The sequence below is a fragment of the Durio zibethinus genome, chromosome 1, assembly GCF_047325235.1.
Source record: "Durio zibethinus cultivar Kanyao isolate XHJ-2024 chromosome 1, ASM4732523v1, whole genome shotgun sequence".
NCBI lineage: Eukaryota > Viridiplantae > Streptophyta > Magnoliopsida > Malvales > Malvaceae > Durio > Durio zibethinus.
This window is the reverse complement of record NC_143162.1, coordinates 370,268-394,720: the sequence shown is the minus strand read 5'-3', so window position 1 is coordinate 394,720 and position 24,453 is coordinate 370,268. Positions and strand designations below refer to the sequence as shown.

General features: G+C 32.1%; 2 protein-coding genes across 2 annotated transcripts; both read right to left on the bottom strand.

Annotated features, from left to right (window-relative positions):
* Positions 1 to 7,411: 7,411 nt before the first annotated feature.
* Positions 7,412 to 14,795, bottom strand: LOC111311474 (putative methyltransferase PMT7). The gene is made up of 7 exons (XM_022910877.2): positions 14,229 to 14,795; positions 12,866 to 13,277; positions 11,105 to 11,394; positions 9,617 to 10,000; positions 9,008 to 9,254; positions 8,352 to 8,490; positions 7,412 to 7,804 (listed from the first exon to the last, which is right to left on the bottom strand). The coding sequence occupies exons 1-7, from the start codon at positions 14,416 to 14,418 to the stop codon at positions 7,646 to 7,648; spliced, it is 1,821 nt and encodes a 606-aa protein (XP_022766612.2). The 5' UTR covers positions 14,419 to 14,795; the 3' UTR covers positions 7,412 to 7,645.
* A 1,362-nt stretch (positions 14,796 to 16,157) lies between these two features.
* LOC149520228 (uncharacterized) lies at positions 16,158 to 20,693 on the bottom strand. The gene is made up of 4 exons (XM_089751940.1): positions 20,500 to 20,693; positions 20,093 to 20,302; positions 19,425 to 19,643; positions 16,158 to 16,687 (listed from the first exon to the last, which is right to left on the bottom strand). The coding sequence occupies exons 1-4, from the start codon at positions 20,590 to 20,592 to the stop codon at positions 16,481 to 16,483; spliced, it is 729 nt and encodes a 242-aa protein (XP_089608066.1). The 5' UTR covers positions 20,593 to 20,693; the 3' UTR covers positions 16,158 to 16,480.
* Positions 20,694 to 24,453: the final 3,760 nt, after the last annotated feature.

Here is a 24,453-nt window from a genome sequence, read left to right as displayed (position 1 = left end):
TGAAACTTAAGTTCCAGCCTTCCTGTCTGTCAATTATACCTGCAAGTAAAGTTTGAGGAATTAAAAGACCAATCAAGTTTGTTTGAAAAAGCTGGTTTTACTCAAATATAGTAAATAGACAAAGAAATGTTGATTTAGTAATAGTTCTTTTTTTATTTCTTTGAATAAGGTCCAGGGAGATTTAAACAACAAAAGGGTAGTGACAAAAGGAGTCATGCAAATTAATGTGCAATTAAGAGGAAATAAAAAAGGGCTATATACGTATATTTATACAATTCTACGGCAAATAAGTAGTAACAGGTATGGGAATACGAAAGAAGAAAGTAAGATGTGATAGGTTTGTTTGATTCCAAGTGATTTGACAATACAAGGGTTACATGTGAGAGGGGATATGATGTAGACATGCGACCTAACCTTTCGACCCAGCCTCAGCCTCAGCCTCAGCCCAGCCAGTTCCAACGCAGCAAGCTGCAGGCAAAGGCAGGGGCAAGAGAGAGAGACTACTAAAAAAAAAAAAAAAAAACGGCTAATAAACCGTACGACCAAGAAGAAAAGGTTCCCCCTGGCCCCTAGGACCCATTTCTAGTCGAAACGTGTAAAGACCATTATCACTCCATGTCTAATCTTCTGTTTTTAATGCTATGAAACTGTTTTGCAAAGACAATTTACTGAGTACGTACTATCTACTATGCTCAAGGAGTAGGCATAGGGGTTTTTATTTTATTTTGTTTTTTAAATTATTGATAAAATTAAAATTTTTTAAAAAAATAATGGGGGCACTGACTCCCAGGTGCCAACGGTTGCCATCTGACACACACAACTCTTTCCTTTTTCTCTTCTCTGGTTTTGGTTTTAATGAAGAGTCTTTGATGACTGCTTGATGTTAAACAGAAAGAAAGATCAATGACAGAGAGAGAGAAAAATATCCCATGTCTCTTCTTTCAATTCTCTCTCATTCCTTTTGCCCTTTGGGATTATTTATCTCAATTTGATTTCTTTTCCCAATTAAAAAAAAAAAAGAAGAAAAGAAAAAGTCATTGATCAATCTGTCTCTCTGCTTTCGTCTGTAAAGAAACAAAAACAAAGCTATAACTTCTCATGCAGTGCAAAAAAATAAATAAAAACTTAACTATAACCACAGTTGAAACTGGGAGTTAAGTCAGTATCAGTGAGCAATATTTGTCTCGTTGGGGGGTATTCTTGGATCTTTTTTCAGCCAACAACATTACCATCGAACTGCATCACACCTTTCCGTTGGATTTCTTGCATGCGGCCCAACATTTGCTTCGGAATTTGGAATTTCTATAACAAAATAACATCTTCATAATTTTCCTTTTTTTTTTTTGTTTATGTCAAATTTTAGAAATAATCCATGTATTCAATTAAAATTTGAAAATTAATTGCTACAATAAAAAATAAATTTCAAATTTTATTTCAATACAAGAACTATTACACAATTAAAATTTTTTTATGCATGAGTTATTCTTATTGGTTTGTTTTAAGACCTGTATATACTTAATAATTAATTTTCATCATAAAATTACTCAGTGGTGGACCAATTATTGGTTAGAATTTACTTGGTTATATGTACAATGAAGTGACACAATTACAGAACAGATTTGGCCCAATGGTTCAAGATGTGACCAACTAATGGCTGTTTATCCTCTGAAAAAGTAATACTTTGCTGTTCATTACGGGCATGCAGCAATTTGTACTTCAGTATATCTCAAAGAAGTACTAAACTCTTATCACCGGATTGATATGACCAATAAAGGTTTACGAAGATTTTTACTATTAACTTTCGAACACTAACTATTCAAAAAGAAAACAATAGAGAAACATGTGAAAGTTTTCTACATGTAAGTTCTATAAATGTGAACGGGAGGTATATTTTTTGAGTTTTGATAGATCTTGTTATAGACTAGGTTTAACATGATATTAAAGTCTAAGTTTTATTTTATTGTTCTTGTATGTTACTTTTATCAACTATACCTTTTCAAGATTGGCACGTGATAAACTTGTGTCTTTGTCTAGATGTGGTATCGATTAATTAAATTGATATTATTATATATTTGTTAAGTATTTTTTTACTTATTATCAATCGATTTTAGATTATATGCTTAACAAATCTCACTAACCCCTAATAGTTTATGTTGAAAAATGAGACTTTAACCATAAATAAATTTTGTTATTAACAATTGAAGGTGACATAGCAAACAAAGAGGGAATAACCTAAAATTTTATGTTAATGCTAAACTGGTATGATCACCGAAATAAAGCCGAGAAGAATTTTTATATTTATGTAACACTGATTGATCAAGAAAAAAAAAAAAAACCTTAAACATAAATCTGATAGAACTATTACTAGAAGAATGAGTATCCACATGTTATAGGATGTGGATCACGTAAAAAACTGTCATGAAACTGTTGAAAATGGTAGCCTTTTTGTCTCCAAAATGACCTATAATTAAGTATAGTACCCTAGATTGGGCCATTGTAGGGCTCTCTCTCTCTCTCTCTCTTGAACATCTACCAGAATTCTGGTTACGCAATTTTTGGACTATTAATATTAATAGAAATCAAGGACTATTAAAATGTTGAGTTCTAAATTAAAGCCATGTATGATACAACTATGCTACACTCACTGAGTCGTCACATGGGAATGCATCGTTGAGTACTGTAGGATTATGATTATAATTTTACTTGTGAATGTAATCCAAAAAAAAAAAAAAAAAATCCAGGGATCAATGCTTCTTTTCTCTTTTAAGATTTTGATAAGACAAGTCATGTAAAACCCCTTCATTTCTTTAGCAACTTGCGACAAAAGGTAAAACCCAAAGGAAAACAAAAGCGGTACAAAAGCTTAAAAAAAAAAGAAAAAGAAATAAGTGGAAATTTCTTTCTACAATTTGTTGCATTTGTCAGATTATTATACGAATACCTTTGGAATGATTATTGCACAAATAGGTAAAGGAAGATTTGGTTGGCTCCATAAACTTTCTAACATACTAATTAATTTAAGAGCTAAATGCTATAAAAATCTTGGCATATCTTTTAAAAAAAAAAAAAGAAATGGAGAATTGGGCCTGCCCTGCCCTGCCAAACTTTAGGCAGTACGGTATTGGATTCTAACATGCTTTTTACAGAGCAAAGCAAGCACAAAGTGCTTTTTATGCCTCAAAATGGAAGTTAGACAACACCTTTTAAGTGTTAAAGCAATATGAAGACAAATGATTAACAAAATAAGCAAGTGGAAAGATGAGGAGATAATTAGAGTTTGCAACAATTAATAGCTTTTGAATAAACATCATCATCTTCTTCTTTTTTACTTAATTATTATCTTCTACCACCAACAGTTTTAATTATTATTTCATTTGGCCCCTGGCCCTCCTAGAGAGATAGAGGATTTTCACTGTTTGAGATTAGTGCTTTTGAGGTTTTGACCTATCGCATATGGGAATGAAATTGTCCTCATTGTCAAGCATTTTGAAACATCTCATCAAACTTTATGTTAATTATCTCTCATTTTCAAGCTATTATGAAATTACCTTTTTTTCTTGGATGACATGAAACCTCTTTCTCTTTACTGCTTTCGTTTTTTTTTTTTTTTTTCCCCAGCAATCGTTATTAGTCATATTCTCAATTAACATCTCCCTATAAAGGACTTAATTGAGTAATATCCGAGATATATATATATATATATATATATAAACTTACTCATAAGCTTTAGAGATTATCTCTTTATATTAAGTGGAAAAATAATTTTATTCGTAAGAGTAGCAAACCTAATACTTGTATTGCTTAAATGATTTTAGTTGTTCTTCTAAAATATAAATAAATATATATATATATATATTTCTTCAACTTATTACTAAACCTGTTTAAGGGTTGAAGTACGTTTTTAGTTTTGAATCTCTTAATTTCGAAGGCCACTCAATATTTGGGGGGGGTTTGGCAAAAAATAAACCCATTAAACGAACTCAAACAAACAATTGAGGTTCGTTTAAGAATAGGCAACTTTGGCTCCTACATTTATGATTCAAGCTTAGCTCGTCTCGACTCAAAGTATTATATATATTTTTATATAATTTATATTATATAAAAAAATATAATATTATAAATATGTTAAATTATTTGTTTTTAAATTTAATAAAACAAAAAGATAAAAATATTAAGGATTAAATACAAAATAACATATTTTTATTTTTATTATAATTAACAGTAACATTAGTTATAACTTGGATCATCCTAGACAAGATTTAGGACCTGAATTTTCAGGTCGGCCGCTCTCGAGCAAACAGTCTTAATCTTTTGTCCAGACTCGATCAAACCTGACTTAACTCAGCTATGAACTGTTCTGTCTATTGCTTTTGTTTTTACCTCAATCAATAAAGTCGTTGGTTCCTTCTCCCCCTCCATGATAGCATTGTCTTAAAAACTACGGGAAAGGATTGTTACCTTTAGCACGATAAGGTCCAAGTTCCAATTCTATATTCTTTCTCTTGAACTTACCCCTATGAACTAAAAAATAAAAATGAAATAGTTAAATTTATTTTGAGTGCCATTGATGACTTGGATTGAGTTATTTTACATGTTAATTCTGTTAAGGGCGATGGGATTTGGAAGAACATCAGCAAGACCCCACCCCAAATTGAAAAAAAAAAAAAAAAAAAAAAAAGGATGAAACTTGGAGGGCTTTTGCATGATGACATTATGAGTATCCTATGAACTGTAACTTTCTCAGCCTTTTGGCTAAGATCGAAGACATTATCAACAATTTGTCATCCTTAGCTTTCAGTTTACTTTTTATTGATTAGACCAAAGCAAAAACATATGCATTAACTAAATTAAAGCTTTAATTTGGATAAAGAGAAGCATATAAAGGTGTGTCTGTGTGTGTGTTTTTGCAGCTAATAAAGTAAAGCTTTCTGTTTCTAGCCATAGGCTCTATAGCACGTTCATAAAAGGATAGTACTAATTACTAATTTGAAACTTATTTTAAGTACCACTAATTATTGAAACATTCTAGTTTACCATACTTGGGTTAATTAATTAATAGTTTTAACGAGTTTCTTAACTCACTCTTTACATATAGTTAATATACCATTTATAACAACATTTTTATCATAAATACAGTAGTTGATAGTTAATTTGATAATTTTTAAGGCATTGAATAAATATATTATTCGATATAATAATTTTAAAAATAACTTTAAAACATTTCAGTCCTTCTTTGATGATGCTAAAATGCTTTGTCGAGAGAATCATATGTACTAATTAGGAGATCGAGCAAGTGGTTTGAAAAGAGCAAAAGTAAATTTTGCCAACCACATCCACCTGGACAAAGAAATTTCAACATAAGAAATAGCTCTAAAAATGTTCAAGTAATGTCGACAAACACATTTTTATTTTAAAAATCTATAACAGTTGCATTGTATTTACATTATGTTTGTTTGTGTCAAACATAAAAATTATTACGTCATAATTTGTATTCACACGTAAAATTTAAAATTAAAAGATTTTCTTTTAAAAAATTTAAAATAAAAAAAAGATTCTTATCTTATTTTTTACGAGATAATTATTCAGTCATATCAAATAAAATCACAGATAAAATCTACATGGATCCCACCTACACAATTATTCATTCTAAAGAATTAAAAAAAAAAAAAAACAATGAAATCATATGTTCATCCTCTCTTTCTCTATCTCATATGTTACTGGTGTATTACCCTTGACCATTTGCTTTTTTCCTCACATAATGTCTCTGTCAAATTAAGGGTGGGAAGAGAGAAAAATCACCTCTCCTGTCTCAACAAATCAAAATTATTGTGATTTTAAATTTGAAATTTATCTTGTCGGTACATATATTTTTAAAGATAACATTCAATAGATCCAATAATTGTAACCTCTTTTATTATTCTCAAATTATGACTTTCTTTCTATCCATTAAAGCTGGTATGTAAATCAGCTAGTTTATATCAAATTAATAAAAGCATGTAGCACTGAACTATAGTTTGGTTTTTAATTCGTGGTGTATAAAAGTAAAGACGTGAATGGTAGTCAAAAAAATCTCTCCCATTCTTAGAACAAATGCTCTGTAAGTTTGTAGAGTATGGGCCAAAAGTCTAACAAATGAGGGAGCTGCGATTTCCATGTCCATGCAAATGCACAAAAGAAGAAAAAGAAGATGATGGATTATGGATAGAAGCAATAAAATGATCAAGTAAATGGTAGATTAATGAAGAAGAAGAAGGCAATAAGGGGGAGGGGGTTATTGAAGCAGCAAGCAAGAAATAATGGGGGCGAGGGGAGGGGGGGGGGGGGGGGCAAAGGCAGTAGGGAGACAAGCGTGAGGTTGAGTTGTCATATCAGTTTTTCTTTTGAGTTGCATCTCTTTTCACACTGTCATTCCTTTCTCTCCTTGCTTCTTGCCTGTTGCTTGCTGCTCCCTCTTTATAATTTATTAATTAAAATTACTTGATTGTCCTCCATTTTATGAGCAAAACTCCTTAGCTTCTTTGCTTAGGTTTCCCAATAAAATTGGAACACCTGTTAAATTCTTAAACGTTTTTCTTGCCATTGAAAAAAAAAAAAGCTTCCTCTAACCACTCTTATATAGTTTTTTCTTTACCTATGCTCTACATCTCACCCATAACACCTAGAAACCCTGCACGGCAAGCCCTCCCCCTAAATCATCGTAAGCCAGAAAAAACAAAGAACCAGATTGCTTGGTTTAACGGCTAGAAAACGTTAGATGGGAATTCTCTGTTCAGTAAGGAATTTCAACAGGTGTTTTAGTTCCATTGGGGAACCTTTTATGTATTGTATTGCATGGTTAGCTACCTCAAGGACTGACTCCAAACTCCAAAGACTCAAGTCATCTCTCTCTATATATGTCTCCAGTAAAAGTGTCTAACTCAAAGTTGAAAGAGTTTATCTGAAGGGGTGTGGACTACTACTTGTTATCATATTATTTACTCAATTAATTCATGTAGTTACCCTAAGTCATATCAAAGACTGCAGCCTCTTTCAAAAAGAAGCGACTAAACAAAGATGGAAGCTTCTACTTAATTCATTGTTAAAGGCTGAAGCTTGGCAGAAATTCCTCTGATTATAGAAGCCCAGTTCCAATAGATAGAAGTTCAGCCCATTTGGCGTGGTCTTTGAATTTATTTAGATTGTAACAGTTATTCTTTTTTCTTGTTTTGCCCAAAATAATATATATTTTTTTAATGAAAATCACTTCATTTGGGATCAAATCAGAATTCTACGGAGGAAGAGGCAAGTGGCATTTGTTAGAATTGTAACCATTTTTTCATTAAAAATCAAAATAATTAGAGGAAAGAAGGGGATTGTTTTGTTAATAATATAATGATTTTACCGTAAAAAAAAAATAGTAGTTAACTGCATGTGCACCATAAGAATCTGCTGATTTTATTTTAACAGTAGAACATTTACAAATTACTCCATGATAACCAAGCAATAAATCAAAATTTCCTCGAACTAATAAGGTTAGTATTTACAAATTAGAGGGGTAAAAAGGAGAACAAAAACTGAAACTCATGGTACAAGAGTAACTAGACCTTTGGTTTGGAGGGGCCCCAGAAATAGCAGCATTACTAATGCACTTTTGTGCAGTAACTTGTTAAACAATAGCCCAGAATTTCTTCCTGCAAATTAGCACAGTTTCTCTTTGCTTCTCCTTGTTTTCCAGAACATGTGATGCAACCTCCCACAGAAATTTCGGAGCTAGATCTTGAATTCTTGATGTAAAATAATCTTCATCTCTAATTATAACAAATCCCTAAGAAAAAAAAAAGTGTGCAGTGAATGTTAAAACCAGAATATGCGGCTTGGCTTATAAACCAAGTAACAAATCAAGCACAGATGTTTTTGGATGTCAGTCTCTAGTCCACCTCCAGCAGATATAGTAGCTGGTATATGACACCCCAAAAAAAAAAAAAACTCATGAATCTTTACTTTGGTCATTGAGTTTGTAGCTGAGGTCGAACAAAGGATAGAAAATAGACAGAATATCAGATAGAAACACTGAAATAAAGGAACTCCAGTGAGATATATAAGAAATAAGGTAAAGATTGAAGAGAGAACCCCGTATCAGTGAATCTAAATTCAATCCAAAATGTATGAACAACTGACTGATTACTATATTTCTTTTTGAGATGCTAATGACGCTACTCATGAAACAGCAACTGCCGGATTCAAATTAGAATGCTTAATAGGTCCAGCCATTGCTTCTCAACCAACCACAGAAATACCGTCACCATCTCAATGACCATGACATTCAAATGTAACATTTACTAATGAAAGGAAAACTTTATGAAAACAATCACCTGAGGTCTTAAAACACGGTCCATCTCAAGCATGATATCCTCCAGCTGACAGCCTTCACCACTATTTTTATATTGAGAGAAGAGATGGTTGGCATGCAGCAAGTCGTATGTGCGTGGATATGTTGAAAATGGCTCACACCTAAAGATAAATCATATACATATTAACAGAACTACTAAAGATCTAAAGTAGCCAACATGAACAATCACTACCATATTGGGAAAAATTTAAATGAAATTCTCTTTATGAAGTTCATGAAGTTTTTTATTATAAATTATTCAATTAAAATTTTAATAAAAAATCCAAACTGATAGATTGATAAAGTTTAATGAGAATATCAATAATATGTAAAAAAAAATAAAATTGAACATACTATTTATAAGTCAAATTTGATCAATGTTTATTCAATGATATAAATTCTGTCAAAATTTTTTACTAAAAATGACTACCTAAAAAATATATCAAAATTTATTATTATTATTTTTTCAAAATTTACACACTTTTTCTATATAACAAGACTTTTCAATCTATCATCTTTTTCTTTTGATTTTAATTATTATTTAATCATTTTTAATAGAGAACTTCACAAACTCTGGTCCTGTATTGCCCAAGGAAACTAGCAATAAAGTGAGAATGAAAAAAAGAAAAATTATCTTACCAATCATGAAAAGCACCAATAAGACCCCTGTCATAAATTGCCGACAAGGTATTTTGTGTGCTTGAAGGAACTATATTCATTACCCAAACAGGAAATTCAGTCAAAGCAACAGCAAATCCACCACAAAAGGCGTTCATGTCCATTACATTTCGTATTTCTGTCTTGCTAATGTTCATCAGCTTCCAGTAATAGTGTACTTGGTCTTGCCAAAAGTCAGAATCCATGCCAAAGTCTTCTTTACTGATGCCTGTTATCAATACGCAAAGCAACTATCATGTTGGATCAAATAACATCTCCAAGTGCATGCCCCAAATAACAGGATAAAATACTCAGTAATGTGACCTAGCGCAAACCTTCCAAGTCAAAAAGCTCAAAACCACCGAAGTGAGACAACAGCACTTAGCAAGACATAGTTAGCCTAACGTGGAGACTGATAAATAGAAGCAAAGTTTGAGTACTTAATAGTGTATTTTTAAACTTTAGAGGCCAAAATCAAACATTTAACTATAGTTTAGGTAGCAAATGTGTAATTAAACCATGGTGTTTTGTTTGGGAAAAATATGAGTTATCTTAAAACAAGAAATTTAAACAAATGCAAGCTGAACTGACCAATTCTACTGAGACTCTCTGAATACACTGACAAACGCTCTGGCCTAGGAGGGAGCTTCCGAGTTTTTGTTATTGCATGTCTTAGTTGTATACAATTCATTAGAGGAGTCTTCCATGATGGTTTAGTTTCATCTACAGCAACACGAATATCAATGAGCTTCAACTCTGAATTAAGCTGAAGGCATGATGGATTTTCCTCTTTGATCCAGATGGCAGTCTGAACTTTACGAGCAATAAGTTTCCAGCACATTGCTGTCGTCAGATCCACTAACTTCTTCCAAATTACTGGATAATCTTTATCCTTCCTATAAGCGGGTGGAGCCGAGTAGACAAAATACCCATTAGGTCGCAAGAGGCGGTTCACTTCCTTGAGTAAAATACCATCTGAAGGAAACAATATGATACAAATTAAGATTAGGAAACTCAAAGCAGAATAGGATAGTGTACAAGAAAGCTAAAAAGGCGATATCTGAAACCTGTTGGTGTCAAACAATGGTTTTATGGAGTCAGGTATATATTTTAACATCATATTACCACCTAGTACAGAAAAGCACAAGAAATAAGCATTGAAATGGTAAAAGACTAGTGGGAGAGCAGCCGGAGGGAAGGGGGTTGGGAGGAGCCCCCTCTATCATAAGCATCTTATAGGATATCAATGCATAAACATATTTAAGGACTGCAAGACATCAGCGTATTAAAATTTGCAATTTAAATGACAGGAAAGTTTTTTTCCCACCATGGAGCTCTTATAGAAATACTTCATCAGCACATATTTGAGTGTTTTTCATTTTAATCCAACTAGTAATCTAGCAAACCTAACACTGACACCAAAAAATAACAATACCTGCAAATCAAGAATTGACTACAACTTATCAAAGTATGGGGAATCCATGAATAATGTTTTCCACATCATAAAAAATGTCACCTCATCAGGTAGCTGCCCCTCCACCTCCCAACTCTATGCAGTGAAACTCAGTCATGATGTGGTCCAGTAAATCTAAGTTGTGTTCAGACTTACAAATATTAGATATCTTTCCTAAATCATTTGAGTTCCGCCTATTATGCTCTTCAATCTTCAGTATATTCCTTTAATTTGAGGGAAGAAAAAGTCACAATTATCTTAACAAAAGAGAGAAACTACCAATATTAAGTGACTTTCAGAAATATTAGATCCATAGGAGGAGATTTATGCTACTGGTATGATAAGGAACTTGTTTGTTGCAATAATAAAGAACCTTTCTAAGCAATCTAATGATGTAGATCATGGTATTGGTCCCAAAATATGAATTCCAGCTGTTGATTAGATAAGTGGCTATCAATAAGGTACTAGTGACCTTATTTCTATATTGTGAATGTTATCCACAACAGGTTTTCTGATGCAAGATCCAAAAGTTATATTTATCTAACATTTGAGCATTTTGGTCATGAACAGCAGCAGAAAGTTAACTTGAATTGAATATAGAGTGTGCTGCAGAAACAGAAAAGTACCATTCTCATGCCAATCAACACGACACCTAGAACAGTGAACCATCTCAAAAGAGTTACTGGGATATGGCAACTGTTTTGTGGCTATGGCAGAGATCATTGCACCAATTCCTCGCTCTAAAGCAAACTGAATCTGATTTTCATGACCATCTTTGGGAGCAAAAGACATTGTTTGTATATCCAAGGGAAGAAGATAAGCTGAGAAGCTGGCCACTCCACATCCAACATCTAGAACTTGAACTACCCCTGCTGAACGTAGGTCACCTGTTTCATCAGTTGTCATATTTCCTAGCCTGTATGTCCAACAATAGGCAGGAATACCACAAACAAAAATTACACAAAAAAGAAGTTAATGATGCCTCTTGAAATAAAAAAAAAAGTACTAATATGTTAAAAAAGAACATGTTAAATTTTTTCCAAATCCTAAAGCATGGACAATAAATATGGATAAACTCAATTATATAGTTCCTAAATGAAACCTATTCATCAACAGTTCAACACCTAAGTCAGTTTAGTGATTCAAGGAGGAAATAGACAATTTCAAATCCTTCAGGACAAATATAAAGAAGATTATCTGGTGTCCAGACATTGCTAATACAACTCAAACCGACTACATCTTAAACCCAATCTAGTTCGGCTTAGCTACACAAATTCTTTTACTCGAGACAACTAATCTGTCAAAGTATATACCAAGTGAAAGAAAAAAAAAAAAAACATTTGAAAAGTAGGTGTCATTAGCAATCAGAAAGATTGACATGCAAGCAAATACATATATGTAAATCAGTAATAACTATCCCATAATTCTGACTGATGCAGAAACAGATGCACGGAAGTCTGTATCCTACAAGTAGACTTGTAATACCATACATATATCCCCTACCCACTTTTCCACCGGGGCTAGAAATCTTCTTCAATTCTCAAGAATGATTTGAATCCAGGGTCTTTTGATTTTTCTTGGCATGAATAACAGAGTTGTGGACAGCAAAAGAAGTTATTCATAGCCTTTTTGGCAAAGTAATCCAAAGGAAACAAGGAGGGAATCTAACCATAGAATTTGCAGATTTCATCCAGATGGGCATATTTAAAGTGTTCTTTGCTTTGGCAAGCCACCGAAAATCACATAAAAGAGATGTTTTATGGAACTATAACCAAAATATATAACATTTTCTAATATAGTCAACAAAGAAAATGATAAACAACCAAGGCTTGGCATAACCATTGCTATCGAGCAGAGATAAGGTCCAAGGTTCAAATCCCTCCTCCCCTCTTGGACTGCGTGATATGTACCAAAAGAAAACAAAGAATACAATAACGAATAGTTACTATAGACCCTAATACTGAAAAAGAAGTGGCGCAATATCAGAACTTGAGGAACTATTCATCCAAAGATTTCATCATATGTTTTAAAATTGCAATACACATCTATATCTTTTTTGCATATCACTAGAACAATTTTTGAATATGTTTTCTTAGGTGCATTTCAGGCTTCCCATTTTTTAAACATGTATTTCTTTGAAGGCTGTTGCACTTTTCAAAGGAGAAAACTGGTATGATGGATAGTCCATTCAAAAGTTCCCCAAAGCTTAACACCAAACAGTTTCTACTTTATATTATGGGTTAAAACCATTTTTAAAAGTAACACCGAACTTTGTAAAAATAAAACCTATTTCAGTGCTTGGATGATGGAAGTATCACAAAATACTTATCTCAAGGCAATTGCAAGAAAGATGTACAGCATTTGTGAAATTACATCTATGTATATACCTTTGAACGTACTCAGCTGCACCATGCTTGAAATGAGTACCACCACCAGGAAACCACCACAGCTGATTTTTCTCGTGCACCCAGTTTTGTCCACCTTTGACTTCAGCAAGATGTGTATGATTCACACTGCTTCGCCAAACATAATCCCTGCTCGCTGGCCACTTTATTGGAATTTTATAATCTTGTGGTGGCACCAAACAAAATAAACGCTTTTCAAGTGGAGGACAGTGTCTCTCTAGCTCTTCTCTTCTGGAAACATTCAAGCTTTGAATCAATTGCTTCAAATAATTGATGTCATTACAAGGGATATACTCATTGAACTTCAATGGACATATATTCATCCCATTTGGTGGGATTACAAGTGGTGTTTCTCGATAAGTAAGAGCAACTTTGTTAATAAGTGTAGATATAGCTGCAAGTGGAGAAAGATGTATATCATTCCCAAGAAAAAACGGTTAAAAATCTCAGTAACATGGCTACAAGCTTTATTAGCTATTAACAGTTTCATGGTAGGGCCTGCCCAAAGGCTAAAATGAGGTAAGTACACATTCATATATTTCCACCTTATAAACAAACCTTACATGCTCCTGTTTAAAGTATTAGGCCTAGATGTTACAAATATAGCATGCACTTATGGTCTTACTGAAGTTTGAAGTCATTGAAAATTGGATGTAGTGTATAATTGATACCAGAAATTACAGCAGCATCTTAATAAAGATGTTGAAATTCAAACATTCCCCAGCAATGAACCTAGTGCTTTACATCATGCACAGAGGAGACCGTTGATTTGAGTTGTTTTTTCTTTTTTTTTTTCATTTTAGTTCTAATTCTTCATTTTCCTTTCTATGGCAACGAAGCTAATTTACATACTGCATTATAACTATAAGTTCGAATTTGACTCTTTTGCTAGACATACTGTTTGCATCATTAATAATAGTTTGATATAGTAAGCACATTAAAAGAATCAATAAACAAGCTGTAGCCATATTTTGCACAGCAGAACTAAGGCCCAGTAAATTTCAATATAGATTATGAATTTTAAAAATAAAAAAGAAAAAGATTACAGAAACAAACAGTCCCTCTGAAGAACTTATCATCTTCTATGACTTCACCACCCTAGAACTTAATTATAGAAAAAGCTGTGTACTTTTCTATCAGCTTAAAGTTTTGGGAAATAGACCACCCAATCTACCTTAAAAGAAAAAAAAAAAACCATATTCTCCTTACAGTTTAAGCTAACACTCAACGAAAACACATCAAAGAGCTAAAAAGAGATAAATTGCTTTGTACTAGGCAGTGAATTGGAAGTGGGTATGAGGCATTTCAAGTGAATAATGAGCTAGTAGTAAAAATGGAAAGTTACCATGGGAAGATGAAGATGCAGATACAGATGATGAAGAAGAATAAGTATCAGAGTCTTGAGTGATGAAAATGGGAGCATTGTTGCCAAACAGGTTGCCAACGTAGAAAGAGCCAACCATTAAAAGCAATGCCGCCATTATCATCTGCCCTGATTTTGAATCAAACGCCGAACCCAACGCGTACCCTCCCATTTCTTTAACTTCTTTTTTCTATCTCTTCTATCTATTATGCCTGGCAATTGGCAAATCAAAAGGAGTTTCGGGTCAATGTTCAGATCTCTGTTCCTCGCGGGGCTTGAAGAGATAAACCTCATTCGATTCTAGTATATATCTTTTAAAAGCAATAACGCCATGAGTGTATTATCAATGTTAGAAGTCTCTTGGATCACACATCTAATATTTTTGTTTGTTGCCAATTTTATTAGTACCATCAATTTGTATTATCACCGACGTGGTCCAATTTTCACCGTTGCTAATTATTACTTTCAATCGTTTAGGCGCTAGGCCGATAACTAAGCCCAAGTATCTAGTCCGACTCAACTCGAGTTAAGTTTGGACCTAGATCCAATTCAACCCTACTTAAAAAGACCATTACAGTCGAGTTAAGCCCATGAACAGAAACACCTATGCTTTCACCTAATTTTGATTTATATCCCTCAAACCAACTAAATTAAATTGTTTATTTGTTGTTTTTTCCTATTCTTTTTAAATATAAAAAAATTTCTTTCAAATATAATTATTCTCTTTGCTTCCTCCCAAATTGATTTTTTTCCGGTATTTAAAATTAAGTTCTTTCTTCTAACAACCAATATGTTTAGATTAATTTTCATTTTTAACATTAAAAACTATCAAATATCGATTTAATTAAATTTTAAAAGTCTTTTTATCTTAATTTTCATGTGTAGTTAAAAGCAAACATTAATGCCACAAAGATTAAGAAGGGCATTAAAACCTTTTTTTTTTATACCCTCCCTTTCAAGAATTGGTTATTCTCTGGAGTTTATGAATGAGTAGGAATAAATTACTCTTTCAACAAAAACAGGATACCACTGCAAATGGTGGTGAAGAAGTTTGCTAAGGAGATTAATAGTGTGACCAGAATGCCACTAAGTGGCTTAGAATCATTAACCTAGGATGATCCCTAAATTATTGGGATGATCCTTACTTGGGAACAAGGCAAGCACAAGGAAGAAGACAAACTCTGTTTTTTTGGATAAAGAGATTCTTAATACATTGATAAAAGTCCACCTGACATCTACGTATCATGGAAAGGCCCTTTTTTCATGGCAGACCACTTGTTCTTTATGCAATTACTACGCATAAACAACAGATGATACAACAACTTTATGTCCGCTAAAGTTTGTAAATTTGACCAACAATTTATACATACAACAGTCAGAGTGGTATTTTATACACAAAATCAAATTCAAAGACCAGAACTGAACGAAGGCAGCAGCAGTACCATTTTACTGGCTGAGATCGGCCGACTTACCCACAAGCTACACATCCATGAAAAGAATACTAGAAAACCATATTCTTTTTCTTATTCCCCCTTTCCATTGCAGGCAAGTGAGAAAGGGCAGAGCATAAAAAGGAGGAGAGGGCTAATGATCAAGTGTAAGAACAAGGAAATAGATCAAGGAAGAATATTGGTGGAAGATCTGATCAGAAAGTCTAGAAAAGAAGAGAGATCAAAAGTGAACAAGGACAAGAAAGCTAAACTGCAATCAGAAGATATGCCAAAAGTAGCCACATAGGGCACTAAGACGAGCAGAAAGAAAGGACAAAGAAATAGAAGCTGTGCTAGGAAATAAAATACAGCAAATATTGTCAATTGAGAAAGAACATGATATAAGCCAAATTGTTCAACAGAAAGTGATGGTAACAGAGAAGGAAAATAGAGAATGAAGAAGATAGAATTTAGGAATACCTTGGAGAGAGAGAGAGAATTCATTTTGATATTGCTTAACGCTCCATTCTACAGTACCTTCCCTTCATCATTTGTATTACTCTAACAGAATGCACAGCCTGTGATCCATGAGCATAGGATGCTACAACTCACTTTCTTTCTCTCGTTCCCTCTTATGGTAATATCAGCACTTTAAAAACCAAATACAAGCTAATGGGACCTGGTCTGGAATAAAATCTATTAACCAAACCAACAGCATGGTCCACAATTATTTAGTTAAACCTAGTAAAAACATATAGCCCGTAACAGAACACCTGGGGCATATCTTCAACATAGTATTTTAGCTTACTGTTCTTGTTCACGCTTCTTGTCATTGTCACTGATAATCTTCCCACATAAAGCATCATTCTGCACCTTGAGTACCTTATTTTCAATTCTTAATTTTGCATTCTCCTCGGATAGCTGTGCTAAGTTACTATTAAGATTGGCATTCTTCTTCAACGAAGCATTTTCATCCTTTAGCTTTTCGTTTTCCAGCCGCACTGGATCAGCCTACAATGAAAACTACTATATTAAAAATCTATTTCATCATATTTAAGCTCTAACACGTTAGAGCAAAAATTTTGTGCTTTAGAATGAGCTTATAATCATTTAAACAAAAGTCCAGTAAGAGAGCCCATATGAAATCAATAATAAACTATCTTCAATTTTTGGAGTTAATAATAATATGATTTTGTACATAACACCAGCAGGGGTTAATAAAAATAATAAAGAGAGATGCAAGAAACGTAGGAGACCTGCTGAGGGCAAAGACAAATTGAAAGCTCTCTTTATAGAGTAGTACAAAAATGCACATAAAATAAAAATGCCAATTAACTAATATAATTATTAGCAATTTATTTTGTTTTTGGATAACCTATTAGCAATGTATTCTAATTGAATAATTTAGGATCCCTTTAGCACAACAATGACACTGCACGGTAAAATAGAAATACTGATTAAGCAATATAATTATTAGCAATTTATTCTGTTTTTGGATAACTTATTAGCAATTTATTCTTGTATTAAACTATTTAAGATCCCTTTAGCACAACAATGAGATCTGTGTGGGGTTTAAAGCTGAAAACAACATGACAACAAGATTGAGTGTTCCAATAGTGAAATTGGAACTAGTGGTAGAATGATGTTCATTAGGAAAGAGCAATGGTAGCTGTGTGGTGATGGGTGGTGGAGAAAATGATCATTAGTGATATCCGATTAAGGTTTGCATGTAATTGTATTATATATTTGATGTAATTGTATTATAATAACTATTGTTACAAATTAATAGTAATATATTTACACATACTTGAACTTAATAAAGTAATAGTTGTTTTACTCAATTATTTATGTATTTATTTATCCCATTAGATAAAGAAATCATTCAAAAACATATTAAATAAGAGCTTGTTTTCTATACACTATCAATGGAGTTTTTAAACTCTCCAAGCGGAATTAAAAAATTGACAAGTGTACTTCTTCTTTATTATATCTTGACGAAGTATATGTCATCCTTTTAATCCCGTTGGTGAAGTTTAAAAATTCCACTGCCGGTGTGGATGAATAATTTTTCAATTTGTATTTATTTATTTACCTATCACACAATTTATTACATTAAACAAATGAAAACTTGAATATACTAAAGCAAAAATTGAATCCAAAATGAAAATTTATAAAAAAAAAGAAGAGAAAATAAATAAAACCAAGAATAACCAAAACACAAAATTGTAAAAAAAAAAAAAAAAAAGAGAATAACTAAAGTGTCAAAAGGATATGTGTCAAGGACATATTCTTCCTTGTATTATAGATTTGAGGGTAAACAAGAAAAAAATTCAACACTAAGGATAAATGAGCAAAATTTGTGGATCAATGCTATAAGAGTTAATATCCGTAGTAGGAGGCCTAGAGCGGCCTCTCTACAGCATTGCAGGCTTGGTCGAACAGCAGATCAATGTAGCATAGAGGTAGTTGAGGCCTTGGCCATGCAGCCTTGCCTAGGGGTGAGCAATTGATCGACTCGGTCGGTTCGGTTTGAAAAAATTACTAACTGGCTTAACCGATTTTCATTCAATAAATAATCAAATCAACCAAAAATTTTTAAATAACAAGCCATAACCAAACCGATTAAAATCAGTTCGGTTCGGTCGGTTAGGTTAAAAAACCTAGCTTTTTTATCATTTTTTCGTCCTATTATAAATAATTATTTAACCACAAATTTAATTCAATAAAACTCAAACTCAAATATCATTCAAACTAAATTACTAAAGAATTTACTAATTTCAACAATATTTTACAAAAAATAAATAAATAAAAATACTTATATCAATTTTTTTATTTTTACTTATTAGAAAATTGGTTAATTTGATCAGTTTGGTTATCAATTTTAAAAACCGAAAACCGATCAAGTTAACCAATTTAATCGATTTAAAAAATCAATTATAACCAAAACCAAATGAACTGAATCGAATTAATCAAATTCACTTGGTTTAGGTCGGTCTAGTTGGTTCAAACCGACTTTTGCTCACTCCTACTTGTGCTCTCAAATGGACCCTTACTAGATTCCTTATTGTTAATGTCCTTTTTTATAAATTTAGTAATATCTCATTACCAATTTATTTGATACAACTGAATTAAAAAAAAAGAAGACATTAACAATCATCAATTGACCTAAATTTTGTAGCAATTACAAAATGAGAGTAGTTTTTTTACTCAATTCTGATTTGGAAAAAAAAAAAAAGAAAAAGCGAATTTACACTTCTACTCTTGATTTAATAAATTATTTTATAAATTTATTAGTTAGTAAATTTATCAATTGAGCTAAAATCACCAGACTCGTGACACCAAACTCAGTCAAACATATTACAAATAATATCGATACCAAAATTTAAAGTTAAACTATTGTTCTAAGATCACTACTTCACTAGTACCCTATGTTTCTCGAATTTAGTGGTGAGAGTCAGATACAGGTATTTCTCCCACGCATATACGTTCAATGCTTTCCAACTTTCTCCATATATTTGGAGGGTTGGACCACCATACCCATTTTTGATGAATATTTGTCAAACATAAATACTTCAATAAAAATGAAGAGTTGTAGCAACATATAATAGTATCTTAAGATGAGTACCTCAAAAGCCAATATCTTTTCTCAGTATCATAACCAATAAGGAGTATAACCCTTATTTTCTTCAAGTGAAATGAAAAAGAGATTTGACATATATACTGAGAGTAGAGGGTAGTAGAGACTTACTAAAATCCCTGAAAGTGTTTGCACAAGAACATTTTGCTTCTCATGCTCGCTCTTAAGCTGACAAAGATCACTCCTCAACTGATCAATCACTTTTTCTTGATCTCTCAAAGTCTGATTCATCAAAGAATTATCCATTCTTAAGGATTCATTCTCTTTCTTTAAAGATTCATTTTCTCCCTTGAGGTTCACCATATTCACTTGCATCGACATTTTGAGAAGCTGTGTAGAAAGGAAGGAAACAGACATATCATTCATGACTCAAATTACCCATCCCTACTCACCAATCCTCATAAAGAGAAAGAGCTACAAAATCATTATGTACATTGAGATTTACTTTAAAACTACCTTTTTAATCTCTCACTCACATCTCTAAGCTCTAAGACATATAATGATTCCTTTCTTCTTTTAAAACAACATTTTGAATATGCAGACAACTCTTTAGACCTGTGCATTTGCATTTTCAAATTAGGACAATCAAAGTTAAACTTTTCACAGATGAATGGTATCGGTAATTAAATTAGTAATAAGTTCAAATGGTTCACATTCTATTTTCAGTATCAAAAACAAAAACCGGAATGAAAATAGCATGAAATTCAATCCTTTTTTTCCTTAAGGTAGGACCCAAATTCTTGCAAAATAAATGAGATTAGAAGAGATGTTATACTCACCTTACATCTTTGCCGATATGCCTGATCAATTTCCCTTTTCCTCTGAGTTCGTTCATCTGGTTCAGATAAACTTGATACGTTTCTTTTCAAAAGAGAACCGTTGGAAATATTTGGAGATTGAGATGCTTGTGGTGTGCCTACGTTAGAGATCTGGTTTGGAACAGCTCCACCGCTCATTCTTTGAGACCAGTACAGCACAGATCCCCAACCCTGAAAAGGCAAAAAAAAAAAAAAAAAAAAACCAAACTTGAATATCTACACAATCAAATTGAAATATAGCTTCAATTTATGTATTCTATTCTAAAAAAAAAAACACCCACAGTCACATGCCCTAGGATATCCTGAAAATCATAAGATTATTAAGTTTACAGATCTATACGCATATAATCTATGAGGTTAAAACTTACATGTTCATTATTATCAGAGCAGGTTTCCGTAGGGCGGTTCTGGGAGTAAGGAGGCTCGTTTTCGCCCAAAATTTGCTCAATCAAGTCGTCCATAGATTTATTTTAGCAACAAGGAAAGCATTCATGGTTGCTAGTCCACGTGTATATAAATATATACAAGGAGATAATTGGAGTCGCGCGAGATAGATAGAGAAAAGGTGTGTATTAAAAAGAAAAATAAGTAAATAAACAGAAAAGAAAGTTGTACGCCAAAGTCCAAAGTTGGGCGGCCCAATGTCGAGCGTTGCGATACATCAGTATGGACGGATAGTCGTCGTAAGGAATCGCGCGACTCTATAGAGTTTTAGTGCTGATATATTATATGCATAAATAAATATTTTTATTATATGGGACCCAATCTTGTTGAATTTTTTATCGTTGGCCCACAAAAAAACAACCAATGCAATTTTTTGGCCAAAAACATTGGCATTTGTTGCGGATATCGCATTATTTTGGCCTTTTTTTTTTTTAATTTGGATATCTTAAAATTATTTTTTAATTTTTAAAATTTTATTTTTAAAGTGATTTTTTATAATTTTTTATTTTTTAATATTAAAATTATAACGTATTAATTTTAATATTAAATATATTGAAAACAACTTTTTTACTTTCATAAAAATCAATGAAATATATGTTTGAAACAAAAAGAATATTAATTTTGAGAAGTTTGAATTTGATCTTTTATTATTTTAATTTAATGATTTTAGTCTTTTATCCTAAATTTAAGGAATTTCATCTTTATATTTTTATTAAAAATCAATTTAAAGAGCATTGATAATATTGTGAAATTTTTATTATTAATTTTTTATGATATGTTTTTTTATTTGTGCAAAATGATCATATAATTTTCTATTGATAATATGACATCGTCAATCTGAATATTTTTAATCACATAATATTAAATTAACAAAAGATTAATATCTTTACCAAATATATTTAAATTAAGTTTTGATAAATATAAAACCAAATTAATTAAAATTAAAAATTTATAATTATCAAATTAAAATAACAGAGACATCAAATTTAAACTTTGCTAATAATAATTTATAAGTTTAAAACTATTTTTTTCATTATTACTATTATTATTTTTGTCGTCAAACAACCTTTAATATTTTAACCAGTGCTCCACTGTTAAATTTCAATAGCGACAGCAACATGACAGCGACTGGAAGCTGACGACAGGTGGCAAAAAAAGAATGACAGCAACGATTTTGTTTTTATTATTATTTTTTTTTTGGGTGGGGAAGGGAGGGGGAGTTTGAGGGGGTTAAACTTGAATGGCGCAGTGGAGCAGTGGAGCAGTGGAGCACAATTCCGATGTAACCGGCAATGCAAAATCGTGCTCGCATATAATTCCAAATTGAAGGCGAAGCCGAAAACGACAGCTACGAGTGTTTTTTTTTTTTTTTCAATCATGTTTGCGTGGTTAACGCACAAGCGTCGCGCGAGCATTTTCTTATCATTTTAAAACCATTCTTCGGCGCGAGCCCACGTGATAACCCGAAACCGCTACGCAATATCACGAAATATCGCGCAATGTTGTCAATTGTATTGCATTTCTAAATTGCAACTGCATGTCTGTGTGTGTGACAATCACTCCCAGGAAAAGCTAAAACCAATTTACAAAATTCAATCCTAAAATTAACAATCCATCAATCATATTCTCAAAGACAAAAAACAATCCACCAATCCTTATCACTTCATTTGATGCATGAATATATAGATTTGGATTTTTATTAACTATAATTAGAAACTTTGCTCGTTGTGGGACAATTTTTTTATTTAAATTGATTTTATTTTTTAAAAATATTTATTTTTTTATATTTTAATTGATATAATTAATTAAATCTCTTAATAATTTATTATAATAAGATAAAATATAAGTTAAAAGATGAAATTATCACTTAAAGCATTTTATTTAATGATAAATATTCTTATATATATTAATCAAAGAATTAGCTTGGAATCTCTATTTTTCAAAAACTATATTAAAAAATTAAATATGAATATAATTTTCATGAATTATATCATTTCTTATACAATAAGTATACTATGTATAAAATAATTAAATATTTCAAATAGATTATTAAATTTAATTAAGCATGCTTTCTTTTTTTTTTTTTTATTGAAATTATAAAATAATAGTATAAATAAAATATAAGGATAAAAATTAATAAATTTTCACATTTGATTATAATTAATTAATATAATTATATATTTTATTCTTTACTATCACAAAATTAATAATTGAGTAATATTTATTGTATCTGATTAAGTGCATATTTGAATCAGTATTTTAATTTTAATTTTAAGTTTATAAATTTTTTATCTAATTTTTTATAGTTTGGATTTTAAGTTTATTTTTAAATTGAGCTTTTGAGGATTTTTTTTATTATTATTTTTGGGGATATTTTGAAATTTTTTGCTTGATTTTTTGAATTTTGTTATTTAAAAAAAAAAATCTCGAAACGGATTGACTTTGACTTTTGCTTATGACTTATGGTAACATGAAGAATTTGGTCTGAAGCCAGTTATGGAAAGAAACCCTATACTACAGGAGACACATTTTCCTATTGAATGGCACATGGTTCTGCTTTAACAAGTAAAAAAAAGTAAGAAAGAAATATTGTATCACTTCTTTCCTATACTGATTGAAATTGCGTTACTGGGCATGAAAGACACCTTCGGTACCACTATTGAAGATCTCACAAAGATGAAATCTCAGTGGATTTCCATTTACTGATCCTATCTTTCACAGAATCAATCCCCCTTTTACTGTACATGAATATATGAAGCTCAGCATGTCTAGAAGCACGGGAGAATGTTCGTTTGCGGATACTTTTACCAATATTAGATACTGGGTCATTCGCAGCAAGCCTATACCTTCCCTATTTACTCGACGAATTAAGGGGGTTGTATCGAACTCGGAGATTGAATAGGAAGATAACTCTATGCAGCGACAGAGGCAGGATCTCTATATGTTGATAGATACCCGAGAGACTGAGTCCTATTCTTAAGGCATGCCCCTACTCAACTTCCTATTGCAAATGCCAAAACACCAAGAGCGGCAACTCCAAGTTCTTTCATACTTTCCGCTCAGAGAAAAGAGCTAACTGCCGCGGGAGAGGCGACTTCTCTTTCACTTCATTCACGGGAGAACTATCCAATCTGCGTATTTCTATAAGTCATGGTCACATGTCTTGTGAACATTCAACCATCAAGAGCGAAGGTCAAAGGAATGCTTTTCTCACCGTCGTTAATTTTAGGACATGAACTGGGCATTGTTTGAGTTGAAAGCCTCTGTCATGGTGCAACTGCTTTCATGACCCATGACTCGACCAACAACATGATTTGTAAGGAATCTGTACATACATGTTGCAAGGCTTAATGTGTTAAACCTTTTTTTTTTCATACGTATTCAATATTTGTATCCTGCTGTGCAATATCAAGATCAATAGCGTAGTTTTAATTAAGCAATATTTCAGACTTAACAGTTGTTATTCTTTTTTTTTTTTAAGTGATAATTTAGAGAGATCCAAATTCAAATCGTCATATGTAAAAAGAAAACGACGACAACGACAACCAAAGTGATCAAATCGCAGCTGCCTCTACCCTTGCAACCAAACGTTCCTTATTATATATAGAAGAGAAAGCATTTACATATATATTAATATATATACTCAATGCAAAGTCGTCTCGATCTGAAGTCTGGAAATGTACATAGTGTCTGTAATGAGTATTTACATATACTCATGAATCACGAATTCATGATATCAGTTAGATGTTCTGCAGTGTTCTTGTCGGGATTTCATGATACTCTTGTCGGATGGAGTTCAAATATGAGTAAGCACAAACTTAACAACATTTATTAATAGATCCAAAAAGCCATAGTCATCCCTAAAACACCATAGAAAC

What these genes read in the sequence shown, in the direction of transcription:
- LOC111311474 (XM_022910877.2), bottom strand. Translation starts at nt 14,418, where the DNA reads ATGGGAGGGTACGCGTTGGGTTCGGCGTTTGATTCAAAATCAGGGCAG. An exon ending in GCAGCTGAGTACGTTCAAAG is followed by an intron (nt 11,395 to 12,865) that starts GTATATACATAG and finishes TTGGACATACAG; the next exon opens with GCTAGGAAATATGACAACTG. An exon ending in ATTGGTGCTTTTCATGATTG is followed by an intron (nt 8,491 to 9,007) that starts GTAAGATAATTT and finishes ATTTATCTTTAG; the next exon opens with GTGTGAGCCATTTTCAACAT.
- LOC149520228 (XM_089751940.1), bottom strand. Translation starts at nt 20,592, where the DNA reads ATGGACGACTTGATTGAGCAAATTTTGGGCGAAAACGAGCCTCCTTAC. An exon ending in GCTCTGATAATAATGAACAT is followed by an intron (nt 20,303 to 20,499) that starts GTAAGTTTTAAC and finishes TTGCCTTTTCAG; the next exon opens with GGTTGGGGATCTGTGCTGTA. An exon ending in AAACACTTTCAGGGATTTTA is followed by an intron (nt 16,688 to 19,424) that starts GTAAGTCTCTAC and finishes TTTTCATTGTAG; the next exon opens with GCTGATCCAGTGCGGCTGGA.